General features: G+C 41.9%; 1 protein-coding gene across 1 annotated transcript; it reads left to right on the forward strand.

Annotated features, from left to right (window-relative positions):
• The first annotated feature begins 398 nt into the window (after positions 1-398).
• On the forward strand, positions 399-10534 carry LOC103720574 (BTB/POZ domain-containing protein At1g30440-like). The gene is made up of 4 exons (XM_039122218.1): positions 399-1487; positions 5871-5940; positions 8124-9335; positions 9728-10534. Exons 1-4 carry the CDS (start codon positions 1429-1431, stop codon positions 10271-10273), a joined length of 1887 nt encoding a protein of 628 aa, XP_038978146.1. The 5' UTR covers positions 399-1428; the 3' UTR covers positions 10274-10534.
• The last annotated feature ends 2165 nt before the right edge of the window (positions 10535-12699 follow it).

The following is a 12699-nucleotide window of genomic DNA, read 5'->3' on the forward strand; positions in this document are numbered from 1 at the left end:
CTCAAAGATAATATCATGAAATTCTAATAAACTAGATCTGGATTCAGAATATTACATGGATCTATTATTGCGTATCAGATTTTACTGCACAAGCGTGGAATGGGTCTGAATATGGTGTGAATCAAGTACGAGTTTGTGGAGCCTTAGTGACAACCTTGTTCAGTTGGCGGAGAGTTTCGGTGCTATTAAAAAGAATCAAACAACTTCTTAATTTGTTTGCATTATAACGTCTCATTATTAATTGCAATCGTGCGGGTAGCGGGCATAAAACTTGCCCCCCGGATATGGCGGCCTGGAAACGCCAATGACCCCACTTAAATACTATTCTATCCCTGCTCCGGTGTGTATATTTTAATTATAAAGAAGGGTTACTTCTAGGGCACTTCAACTTTTCCCTTTGTCCTTTTTCGCCACAGGAGGTTTGGGTGGCATGGTCTCCTTTCCCCCGTCAAAGCCTGCCATCCATAAAACAGTGTTGAGGAAAGGACCGGAGAATAAAACAGAACGGAAACTGCACTTGGGAGGGCCTTCCCCCTTCTATTCTTCGGTTCCTACTTCGTTTCTTGGGCTGGAGAGAGATTCCGGTGTTTTTTTTATAAAAAAAACGTTTATAGAGGGCTACCGGCCGGAGTTCTGAACTTGATCAGAGATTTTGTTCCTGGGACCTTTGTTTTGTTGGATTGTGTGGCAAAGGCAGCATCTTGGCCTGAGAGCTTTGTTCGGAGAGTCCTCCGTTCCATCTCTTCTGATTCCTACTTCATTTCGTGGGTGGGAGAGAGATAGCGGGTGGGTTTTTAATTGCTCCGAGGAGATACTAGCTTAAAGCCTGGAACTTGGTTGGAGTTTTTGTTCCGGGTATCTTTGTTGTTTTAGATTTTGTGGCGAAGATAGCATCTTGGCCGCAAGGTGTTGACTAGTTATTCATCTTCTTTTTTGGAATTTATTGGTGGTTTCTGATATCCGGGAGCTGTCGTAGATTTAGGGTTTAGGGAGGTTCTTGGTGGATTTTTCTCTGGATATTTGTCTCTGTGGTGGCTTCTAGATGTGCAACTTTGTGTGGCTTTTTCAGGTTATTTGGCTGATTTTTCAGCTGGCTTTTGACATTTAGCGGCGTTGGGGGGATGAAGTTTCAGGATTTATCATGAATTTTTGGTTTGAATCAAATTTTGGAAGCTTAAGGAATTAAGTTGTAGGGTGCTGTTTGTTTTGATGTTCTGTATCTCGCCTTGGTGATTTTGAGAGAGCTTTTGCTCTAAATATAGCAACCTTTCTTTGATCAAACTGCAGCAACCTCTTTAAGTTGATAAGGATTGTGTGGTCTTGACTTCACATTTTACTGGGATCCCTCTACAGTTGAAGGCTTTATGAGAATTTAGAGGTCACTCAGCTGTCCTCTGAGTTACATTTTCCTTCTTGGGACTGTTCAAGATGGCCTGTATGAAGCTGGGAGCAAAAGCCGATGCATTCCGACGTCAAGGGCAAGCCTGGTATGCTGAGTTCTCTTCATCTGGCAGTTTATGTGGTTGTATTGTTTTCATGAAAATTTGTTGATTTATATACGGAACGGGCCCTTGACCAACTCTGTTCTTTCTACAACTAACTCGGTTCTGCATACATCTGGACAGGATGTTCTACTCTATCAGTTGGTCAAGGCCTAAAATATCATTAGACACATTTAATTAGAGTTTTTGAAGGAATCTATTTGTTGTAATATGAGAACCAAAAAAATTGTTATAATATGCATTTGTGTTATGAGGGATCAGTGAACCTCTTGATCTTTATATTTTTAAGCATTTTGTTAATATTATGATTTTGTATTGAATTGTAAACTCTTAGACCCTATTAAAGTACTGAAAGGATTTTCGTCTTTGAATTTTGTGCATTATTCTGTAAAATCTAAAAGAAGCATCAATGGTACATCTTACTATCATTTGATATGTGTACAAATTTTTCTAGCCAAACCAACTTCTGCCATTGTTAGGGAATCAAAATCCCTTTGGAATTTGTAGATTTCACAGGTTGTTTTGCTTGATGTCGTAATGTGAAAATGTTTATGCCAGAAGTAAGTTTCAAGTGGCTAATATTACAAGTTTGTGGATTGACATGATTGTATTTCTTTCAAAAGTAACTTTAGACCACCATACATTATATTACTTGATGAAGTCTCATAAATCTTAGAAGAAAAGCTATCCTTCAAAAGAACAAGCATTATTTGATAGAAAAATGCTTGAATTTAGGGATGATGGCCATAAATTCAGTACATGCATCTGCAACCCCTTATGAGCCTTGTGCATTCTTGGTATGTCTACTGCTGCTTTGCCAAAGAATCCAATGGTAAATTACAGTTCTGATATAGGACAAATCATTGTGGTCTGGGTCGAATGCTAGGGTAAGGAACTTGAATTCGCATTCAAGAGTTAGAAATTGAAGCTTGAAGATTTTTTTCTTATCAAGTTGCCAGCTTTGTTCTAGAGGAAGATTGAATGACTCTGGATGTGAGATGTAATGTTAAGTCATCCTTAAAGTTCTTTTTACCTGTTTCTTGATAAAGGACTTTATGTTTTATTTATTTATTTATTTTAGATTGTTCACTTGACTTATTGATTGAGAAGACCATCACCTTAGATAACCTTCTGAGAAATGAAAAAAGAGATTAGTCATCCGAGGTCTGTGAAAGATAGGGTATATGCATTTGAGATTTCCTTCCTCTTGTTTCTTTAAAGATATCTTAGGCTGCTTTTGGACCTTATTCAGTTTCTCCTTCCTCTCCTTAATATTTGGGAGAAACATCAGAGAATTAGGATCCAAATCTAGGTCAACTTTGCAGGGCATGTTATCTGGTTAAAGATTTCTATGGAACACACATGTTTCTTTGCATAGCATTTTGAACAGGTATTGATCGTTTGGGCATGCGGTTTTCTTTGCCGTTTACAACTTCTATTGTTGGATTATTTGATTTTTAGGGTACTATTTTTGTTCCACCATCTTCTGAGGCAAGCATGCTTTTTCTCTTCCTGCTTCTTAATTGTGTATAAACTCTATATCTTCTAGAATGAAACTCTATATAGCCAACTATTAACTCGAGTTTTGTATATAATACCAATTGCTGTAACCTTGTCAGTCTTTCCGTATTAATGTACGAATACAAAAAACTCCAAAATCTGCCGCATATCGAATCATGGATTCCTAGAACTAACATAATGTTGTGGAAGGTACTGCCTCACAATGCCATGTGTCAGACATCTTGAAAACCTCCTATTATTTTCATCTTTACGATATGTTCCCAGCTCAAGAAACTCTAGCGAGCTAGTATGAGAAATTTTATTGATTAGGCTCTAGAGACAATTTGTCTATGATATTAAACTACAATAACCTCCTATGGAGAATTTTAACAGAACTGTTACAACCATCTTTAATAATTCTTCTTGTTGCACATCTTGGGCAGCAAGGTTTGTTTTGCACTTACATCCTCATTCCTTTTTTCACGTCCCATACTTGATAATTGTTTACCATAATTATTGCATGTTGTCACAATTTGTTTGGTGGATTAGAATTGTCTTTGTCCAAACTTATCCTAGACCTTGAGAATGCAACTTTACCATCTACTTTTAGGCTGACAAGGAAAACAATGTATCCAGTTTTTTTTTCCCTAACTTCATCCATAATGTGAGAAATAGTTCTTTACTCTAGCTGCATGTTTTCTTTCCGCCCAATTGCCATTATGGAGAAAGGAGCAAAAAAGAAATCTCACTGTTGCAGGTTGTGCAAAGCATGGTGAATAAATCATCAAAGCCATCATCTTGATACTAAGTTGCGATCTTGTATAGAGTCAACTGAGCTTTATACATCTTATCGCCATATTTTGTTTTGGTGTATTGGATTATCGGTTTGCCCACAGTTTTATCTTGAAACAGACAAAAACATCACATACATAACTGGAATCCTGGTAGGATCCCTGTTTTTTGAATTTCACATTAAAGATGGCCCACATGTGAAAACTATTGGAACAGAAAGGAGGAAGCAAAGGGAAGCATTTAGAAATTTCTACTTAATGGGATTAGAGTGAAACTGAGAACTACCTAGTTTGTAGGTCAAGAGGGAGAACCACCTTCATTATGGGAAGACCAAACAAAGTGGCAGAGAAGTGAATGATAGTTGCATCAGTGGAAGTTATACATATCATCTTTTCTAAGATGAGGCATAACCAAACAAAGCAGAAGAGAAAGTGAACAATAATCGTGAAATTATTCATATAAGTTTTCTTTTCCTTTTTTTTTTCGAGATGAGGCTTGCAAGATAGTGAGCACTGTGAAGTAGACGATGACTATCTTATTTTCTTATATAGTTTCACTTATCTGCTTTCATAAATGTAAATAGGAGTTAATGTCATTAGAGTGTGTTACCATCATCTAGGTCTTTACCAGATTTAAAAAGAGATTTGAAGGCAGTATGTAATTGGAAGTTTGCATAATGGTTAGTCCCTGACAGGGTATGTTTCTGAAATCAAGGCCCAGATGAACATGAACTGTGGCCTCAATTTCAATAGTTGATTGTTCACTTATTGTCTTCGTTCTTTATCCGAAAATACTCTGTGAACGTGACATGAGCAGGTGCAATCAGAAGTATGGGCCTTTGAGCTCTGAAGGTAGATTTTGACTAAGTGCTGCTGCAATCTTCTGTTTGCGATTTGCATTGAAAACCCAAAAAGAGTGAGGGGAATTTATGCTGAAGAAATCTGTCATATTAGGGTCACCCTATTAGAATCTAGGCAAAACTCCAGATCTCACATTGCATGGGAACTGATCTTCTGATTCTGTTATAGTAACAGTGTTGCCAATGGATGATGGTGGCATGGGCCAGAAATCTGGTGCCAATCCAGAGAGAGTTGACACAGACTGAGAACCGTTAGTGAAAGTTCTTGAACTTTAATGGGTCATAACTTGATCCATAAAGCCATCCTACTTTGGGTGACATGTGACTAGCTAGTTAAGGATACATTATTGCTAGAACTTCATACCTCGCTTCTCAAGAGAAAATATGCCTGATATGATGATTGTGATATAAATTTTCTGGAAAATAGGATTTGGATGGAATACTAAATGCCCTACTTTATGCACATGCATAGGTGCTGCTGTTTTGGCATTAGTTTCATTTTTTCTATTTTTGAAAGCAGAAAAATAGAAAATTTGTTTCTATTTTCTTCTTTTCTTGTTTTAAATCTAAACATGTTTCATATAGTTAATTATTTTGAAAAACAAACATGGTGATGGTGGCTAAGGTGGTGGTAGTAACAACGAAGGCTATGGAGGTGGCGATGGTGTTGTTGGCAGGGTGGTAGTGGTATGGCAGAGGTCGTGGTGTAGTAGGGGCGGCAGTGATGGTGGTGTCGTAGCGGAAGCAGCGGCGATGATGGGGGTGATGGAGGACCAATAATGTGACAGAGGCAACAATGATGGTAGTGGTGATATGGTAGAGGTGGTGATGGTTGTGGTGATAGTGGAGGTACTGACAATATGATGGAGACAAAGATGTTGGTAGTAGTATGGTCTATGGTGGCAGCAACAATGGTACCAATGGTAGTTGCGGAAGTGGCAATAGTGGTGATGGAGGAGGTGTTCATGGTGATGGTAAAAAAATGAGTTTGTTGTTTTTGAAAATATTGAAAGTTAGGATTTCTTACTTTCTTTTTTTCTGGAAACCATGAAAATGACTTTTAAAATAGAAAATAAAAACAAGAGCATCAAAGATGTTTTTTTCTTGATCTCCGTAATTTTATTTTTGAAAATAGAGAACAAGAAATGAAAGTGATGCCAAACAAGCCCATAATCTGTAATTGTTTCTGATGTTTCTTTTTTGGTTTCATTTTGAAGGTTCTGCACAACTGGTCTTCCCAGCGATGTTACTATAGAAGTTGGGGGGATCTCTTTTCATCTTCATAAGGTAAAAGTTTTCAACATGAGCTTGAACTTTTTGTGCTTATAGTTGTATCATCTTTTAACAGATGTCAGTGTTGATCTTTCTGGTGCTATCAGTGCTTATTGTTGAGGTTGTTAATCATCAATTAAGCCCCAAATAGCACTGCAGTGAAACATGCGTACTCTTGTTAAACCTCTTATGTTGTCAATAAATATTCATCAATTCTCATAAAAAGTGAAGTGATAATTTGATTGAACATTACTATGTTAATGCCATTTTCTAATTCTTGAGTATGCTTAAAGGTGATTTTTAAATAATATTGATGATAATACCGGGTAAAGAAAGCTTGGTTCTTGATAGGTAAGATGTATCTTAAATCTATGTATAAAATTTTTTGCTTTTCTAACTACTAAAAAATTTATGCAATATAAACTTATATGCATGTTGCTAGTAGTTTCTATTTTCTATTGAAAAAATATAATTGCGATAATGAGAATATAGTCTTGTGAAAGCAATTAGTTCTTACAAGAAACATGTCACTGTCTTTAGAGATTGGTTTGCTTCTCAAAGTATGAGTGACAATTACTTCTTAATTTGCAGCCATTAATGAGTTGTGCTTGTCCAACATAATATACCATCTGTCACTTTATTTATCTTCATCCTATTGTTTTCCATACTGAATCTATCTAGATATCACCCTCCTTCATGATCCTTGTGTTTGTTGTGTTTGGTCAACCCACCATATTGATCCCCATCTAAAATTTCAACTGTAACTGCCACTAACTTTGAATACTTACATACATTCTTATGTGCTTATGTACATACATACATACATTAATTAACTATTGATCCCACACTAAATGTTCGATTGCATCCCCCACAATACATACATATATCATACTTGAAATAAAGAGTCCTTTACATGGCACTCCAAAAGTGTCAAAAGTTGTTAATTGCTATTGATGTAAGTAGGACATTTCAAAATGGAGTTTTTGCCATATTGTGTCATTTCCACAGTTTCAAAATTATGGACACTTCTGGCAACCCAAAACATGGGTTGCCCACACCTGCCCCCATCAAACACCCATGAACCAAAACCATTAGCCACGGCCCATACATCAGTGGTGTCTACCCCACTGAGAACCTGCACCTCTATAACCCCTACCACCGTTGTGGTCTTTGCATCATCTTCTACCTCCACTAGTCCTGCCATCTTCGCTGCCCCTATTTTCACTACCAATGTCCCCCAATGTAATCTCCTCAACTACCACCACTAGCCATGGTACCACATCACTTTTGTGCTCTTTGCGTCATCTCTTGCCTCCACCCATCCTACCATCACCATAGCACTGTCTTCACCATCCATGTTTCTTAATCCCTCAATCACCAGCATTGACCTCACCATCCCATCCTCATCCTCCTCCAAAATCATTCCTTCAAATTTGCTATCATCATTATGGAAGTTAATTGATCAGGTCAATGATGTTGATGTCCTTAGTATGGAAGTCATCACCTTAACTGATGGTGAGCTTGATATCCTTATTCTTAGAGATGGTGAAACCTGATGGCCTTCCTCTGGCCAAGTTCTATAACCCCCCATGCTTTGATGTTGTGATGATTGAAAAGAAAAATTCTTGCTGCTGACTTGTAGGGTGATGGATGTGAAATCCTTGCTTCACTAATGCTACGCTATTGAAGGAGAGGAATAGAAAGTTGATTGTCCCTTGGTGGCAGTGTAGGAATTGGAGGAGAATGGTTTCCATGCAAGAATGGTGGGTTTGTTATAGGGCTATGGATTTTTATTTGGTTAAAATTTTCCGGGAAATAACAGCAAGTTATTTAAAAATGCATATGAGGTTAAATTAATTAAAATGTACCAGCTTGTTTTTGTGATTTTAAAATTGGAGGTATTTGTCGTGATGAGGCTATTTTTTCCTAGCTTAAATTGTTTACTTAGTTGCTATTTTTTGTTGGAATATAGCTGCAGCTGTAGGAACTTGTCTCCTGATTCCGGAATATTAACTTTTGTGAGAGACTGAACCTTCATCCTCTTAACATTTGACATGTGGAGAATTATTTATTACTTCCTGTTCACCCTGCTTTTCAGTTATGCACTCTGATTTTCGATTTCTTTATGTCTTCACCCTTCTCATCACTTATGCTGTTCTGATTGCTGATTCATCTGTGTCTTTGATTTTTTGTTGCAGTTTCCACTGTTATCCAGGAGTGGTCTTTTGGAAAAATTAATTGGTGAGAAATCTGATGAGGAAGAAGGATGTATCATCAAGCTACCTGATGTTCCTGGTGGAGCAAAAACATTTGAACTTGTTGCTAAGTTCTGCTATGGTGTGAAGTTGGAACTGACTGCATCAAATGTTGTCTATGTACGTTGTGCTGCAGAGCACCTTCAGATGACTGAAGAAATTGCTGAGGGCAACTTGATTGCTCAGACTGAAACCTTCCTTAACCAAGTAGTCCTACGTAGCTGGAAGGACTCAGTCAAGGCACTCCAGACTTGCGATGATGTTCTCCCTCAAGCTGAAGACCTGCACATTGTGAAGAGATGCATTGATTGCTTAGCTATAAAAGCATGTACTGACCCTAATTTGCTCGGCTGGCCAATGAGGGAGCATGGTCCTATGCAAAGTCCTGGAGGAAGTGTCCTGTGGAATGGAATAAGCACAGGAGCCAGGCTGAGAAATAGTAGTTCAGATTGGTGGTATGAGGATGTATCATCCTTAAGTCTTCCAATGTATAAGAGGTTGATCTCAGTAATGGAATCTCGAGGGATCAGAGAAGAGATTGTTGCAGGCTCACTTACTTTCTATGCAAAAAGCCGTTTGCCAGGGCTTAATAGGCGTCAGAGTATCAGCAAAGCTGGAATTCGTATAGAACCCAAAGCTGCACCATCTGAAGAGGAACAGAAGCATCTTATTGAAGAGCTTGATAGGCTGTTGCCTTTGCAGAAGGGTGTGACATCAACTAAGCTTTTGTTTGGTCTTCTTCGCACAGCAATGATTCTGCAGGCCAGCCCATGCTGCCTGTTGAACTTGGAGAGAAGGATAGGAATGCAACTAGACCAGGCCACTTTGGAAGATTTATTGATACCTAACTTCTATAACTCCATGGAAACACTCTATAATGTGGATTGCATTCACAGAATTCTTGAACACTTCTTGGCTATGGATCAGATGACTGGTGGAGTCTCCCCTGGTTTAGCTGATGATGAGCAGCTGTTGGGATCCCCATCTTTGACACCAATTACTATGGTAGCCAAGCTGATTGATGGGTATCTGGCAGAGGTTGCACCGGATGTTAACCTGAAGCTGCCCAAGTTTCATTCACTGGCAGCTGCTATACCAGAATTTGCCCGACCCTTGGATGATGGACTGTATCGTGCCATCGACATATACTTGAAGGTAATTTTATTCGAATCATATATTGTTGACAACATTTCTTCTATCAGAAGGCCCCATAAACAGCCATAAAATATGCCCCAAAAAATCTTAAGATCGGCTCGAAATCCATTATTAGTTTGCTTTCAGGTATACAAACCAAGTACCTGCATTCCTAGATTATCTAATTAATCAATGACTTGGTTACCCTCTTTAAACTTGTGTTCAAAGCAGCAGTGAACAAAACTCCCAATCAGCCCTCTGGAATTGCTTATGACAGATTGCTTCCACCGGGGTGTTTGACAAGAGATATTTCCTGATAAATGTCATTGTTGAACAGTGACTGCATGCTCTTTCATGCAGGCATGTTAATACAAGCTCATTGATGTTTCTGAAGTCTATCTTTTGGTATACAGGCACACCCATGGCTTACAGAGTCTGAAAGGGAAGAGCTATGTCGGCTGATGGACTGCCAAAAGCTCTCCCTTGAGGCTTGCACTCATGCAGCCCAGAATGAGAGGCTTCCACTTCGAGCTGTGGTCCAAGTTCTCTTCTTTGAGCAGCTTCGGCTGAGGACTTCTATCGCTGGATGCCTCCTTGTGTCGGACAACCTTGATGGTTCAAGGCCTTTGGGGAGTGGCCTTCCACTCTCGGGTGAGGGTGGTGGGTGGGCATCAGCTGTTAGGGAGAACCAAGTCTTGAAGGTGGGCATGGACAGTATGAGGATGAGAGTGTCTGATCTTGAAAAGGAGTGCTCAAGCATGAGGGAGGAGATTGAGAAGCTGGCCCTGGGAAGGAAAGGTTGGAGCACCTTCCGGAGGAAGTTTGGGCTCGATAGCAAATCCCAGATGCGTAGTGCCCAAGAAGGTTCCATAAGCAATGAGAAAAATACAGTTGAGAAGGTTGATAAATCGCAACCAAAGGTTACGAAGCACACGAAGCAATTATCTTTAGATGAATGAGCCGCCTCCGTTAGTGTCCCATGGTTTTGGATTTAGTTTTCTGGATATTTTTTGGTCTTGTTGATAATTTATAATTGATATGTTTCCTTTCCTGATCTTCTTTTTGAAGTCCTGCAACTTTGTTCAGTTAGAAGTAGGAGCAGCTGCAAACAAGAAACACGTTGTTTATGTTAGTGCTCTTGGTTGTTTTGGGTGATTGTTACAATGTCGAGGCATTTTAATTTAACCAACCAAATGAAATCCCTTATTTGCATATAAGAATATTTGAGAGCAAACTGAATAGAGAAGTTGTTTTATTGTGATTTAGGTGTACATCTAACCCTTTCTACATCATACAATTATGGGTGCCTCATGTACTGGGATATTCTTTTTAACCTGCACATAAGAATATCTAAATTTGATGCACTGCACATAGGAATATCTATATTTGAAGAACTATGGTGCTGTCTAAAAGGCTTGTGCATGGTTGATGAAATTTTAGCTTGTCAAATAAATGAGGGTGGATAACAATTGTTGCTGGGGATCCAAACCAAGAACGATTGGCACAGCGGTGTGAACGGGGTTTCCTTGGGATTACTTCGGTTGCGCTCCACCTTCCGCCGGGAAACCTGCAAGCAAGCCTCGCACCACCACCGGGGTAGTGGGGGCCCTCCGACGATCAAGTCAGGGGAGATCGAAGGAGAAAGAGAGGTAGCAGATAAGATGATACTCTGGAAAATCTTGCTTACCCTCCCCCTTCCCCCTCCAGCCGCATATATATCAGGCTGGGGGGTTTTTCTGGGGATTGGTCATCGTGTGGCGCGATGGGGTTGCCACTGACATGGTCGTTACAGGGCGTCGTGGGGCAGCGCTGGTTACGGCTATGGCAGGGCGTAGTGGAGCTCCGCTTTGTACGGCTGTTACAGGGGATCGTGGGACAGCGCCGGATACGGCCGTTGCAGGGAGTAGTGGAGCAGGGGGCCGCGGCGTGCCTCAGAGGAACAGTCTGTTGTTGTCAAGAGTTTGCCGACTCGGGGTCGGGCTGCGGAGCCGAAGATATCCGACCCGAGGTCGGATTGCTGGATCAAGGGGCAGCCGACTCGGGGTCGGGCTGCGGAGCCGAAGATATCCGACCCGAGGTCGGATTGCTGGATCAAGGGGCAGCCGTAGTCTTCCTGGGCGCGCGTGCCGGTCACGTGGGGCATGGTGGCTAAGTTCCCCGTAACAGTAGCCCCCCACTTCCGAGCCTGGAACCAGGAGGAGAACGGGTGAAGGGAGTGACGCTTCGAGATTGCCGCCATCCCTCGGAAAGGCGCGCGCGCTCCGAGCTCCCCGCCTTCTTTATGGCGTATGGCGGTTGTCGCTGATCTGGCGGTCTGCGGATTTCGGCGGACATCCTTCCTTAATGGCGTCGATTCGCCTTTGGGGCGCGAACGATCCTTCGGCAGCCAGGCGTCCTCTGGCGTCACCGAGGCGTCACCCGCCTTTCCGCCTATTTAACCGGGGGCCCTCCCCCGTCCGCCTTTCTCTTCACAGGCATCCTCAAGTTTCTCCCTTGTGCTGCTGCCATTGCCGTCGGACTGTTCGTTCGCTCCTCCTTTGACGCTCTCGGAGCCGTTCTTCCTTCCCTTCGCGGACGTGCTCGCCGTTCCAGACCCAGGGGTTCCTCCAAGCTGACTCTCTGTACTTTTCTTTGTTCTTTTCTTTGTATGTTGGCGTTTTGCCATGTTGTATGGGTCTCGGCCCTGATGCAACGAAAGTTAATGCAAACAAAGTGTTTCCTCATTTCACTTTCGTCCTTCCTCTTTTTAACTCCTGGTAGCGTCTCGCCGACTCCTGACTCTTGAAGTTCCTCCGGCGCTAGGCCAGGCATCCGAGGGTTAGGCCTCAGGAAATTCTTCCGGCGCTAGGCCAGGCATCCGAGGGTTAGGCCTCAGAAAATTCTTCCGGCGCTAGGCCAGGCATCCGAGGGTTAGGCCTCAGGAAATTCTTCCGGCGCTAGGCCAGGCATCCCAGGGTTAGGCCTCAGGAAATTCTTCCGGCGCTAGACCAGGCATCAGGGTTAGGCCCCAGGAAATTCTTCCGGCGCTAGGCCAGGCATCCGAGGGTTAGGCCTCAGGAAATTCTTCCGGCGCTAGGCCAGGCATCCGAGGGTTAGGCCTCAGGAAATTCTTCCGGCGCTAGGCCAGGCATCCGAGGGTTAGGCCCCAGGAAATTCTTCCGGCGCTAGGCCAGGCATCCGAGGGTTAGGCCCCAGGAAATTCTTCCGGCGCTAGGCCAGGCATCCGAGGGTTAGGCCTCAGGAAATTTTTCCGGCGCTAGGCCAGGCATCCGAGGGTTAGGCCTCAGGAAATTCTTCCGGCGCTAGCCCAGGCATCCGAGGGTTAGGCCTCAGGAAATTCTTCCGGCGCTAGGCCAGGCATCCGAGGGTTAGGCCCCAGGAAATT

The sequence above is a fragment of the Phoenix dactylifera genome, unplaced genomic scaffold (genome assembly GCF_009389715.1).
Source record: "Phoenix dactylifera cultivar Barhee BC4 unplaced genomic scaffold, palm_55x_up_171113_PBpolish2nd_filt_p 001404F, whole genome shotgun sequence".
In the NCBI taxonomy this organism is placed as follows: Eukaryota; Viridiplantae; Streptophyta; class Magnoliopsida; order Arecales; family Arecaceae; genus Phoenix; species Phoenix dactylifera.

What these genes read in the sequence shown, in the direction of transcription:
- LOC103720574 (XM_039122218.1), top strand. Translation starts at nt 1,429, where the DNA reads ATGGCCTGTATGAAGCTGGGAGCAAAAGCCGATGCATTCCGACGTCAA. An exon ending in CGACGTCAAGGGCAAGCCTG is followed by an intron (nt 1,488 to 5,870) that starts GTATGCTGAGTT and finishes TTCATTTTGAAG; the next exon opens with GTTCTGCACAACTGGTCTTC. An exon ending in TCTCTTTTCATCTTCATAAG is followed by an intron (nt 5,941 to 8,123) that starts GTAAAAGTTTTC and finishes TTTTTGTTGCAG; the next exon opens with TTTCCACTGTTATCCAGGAG.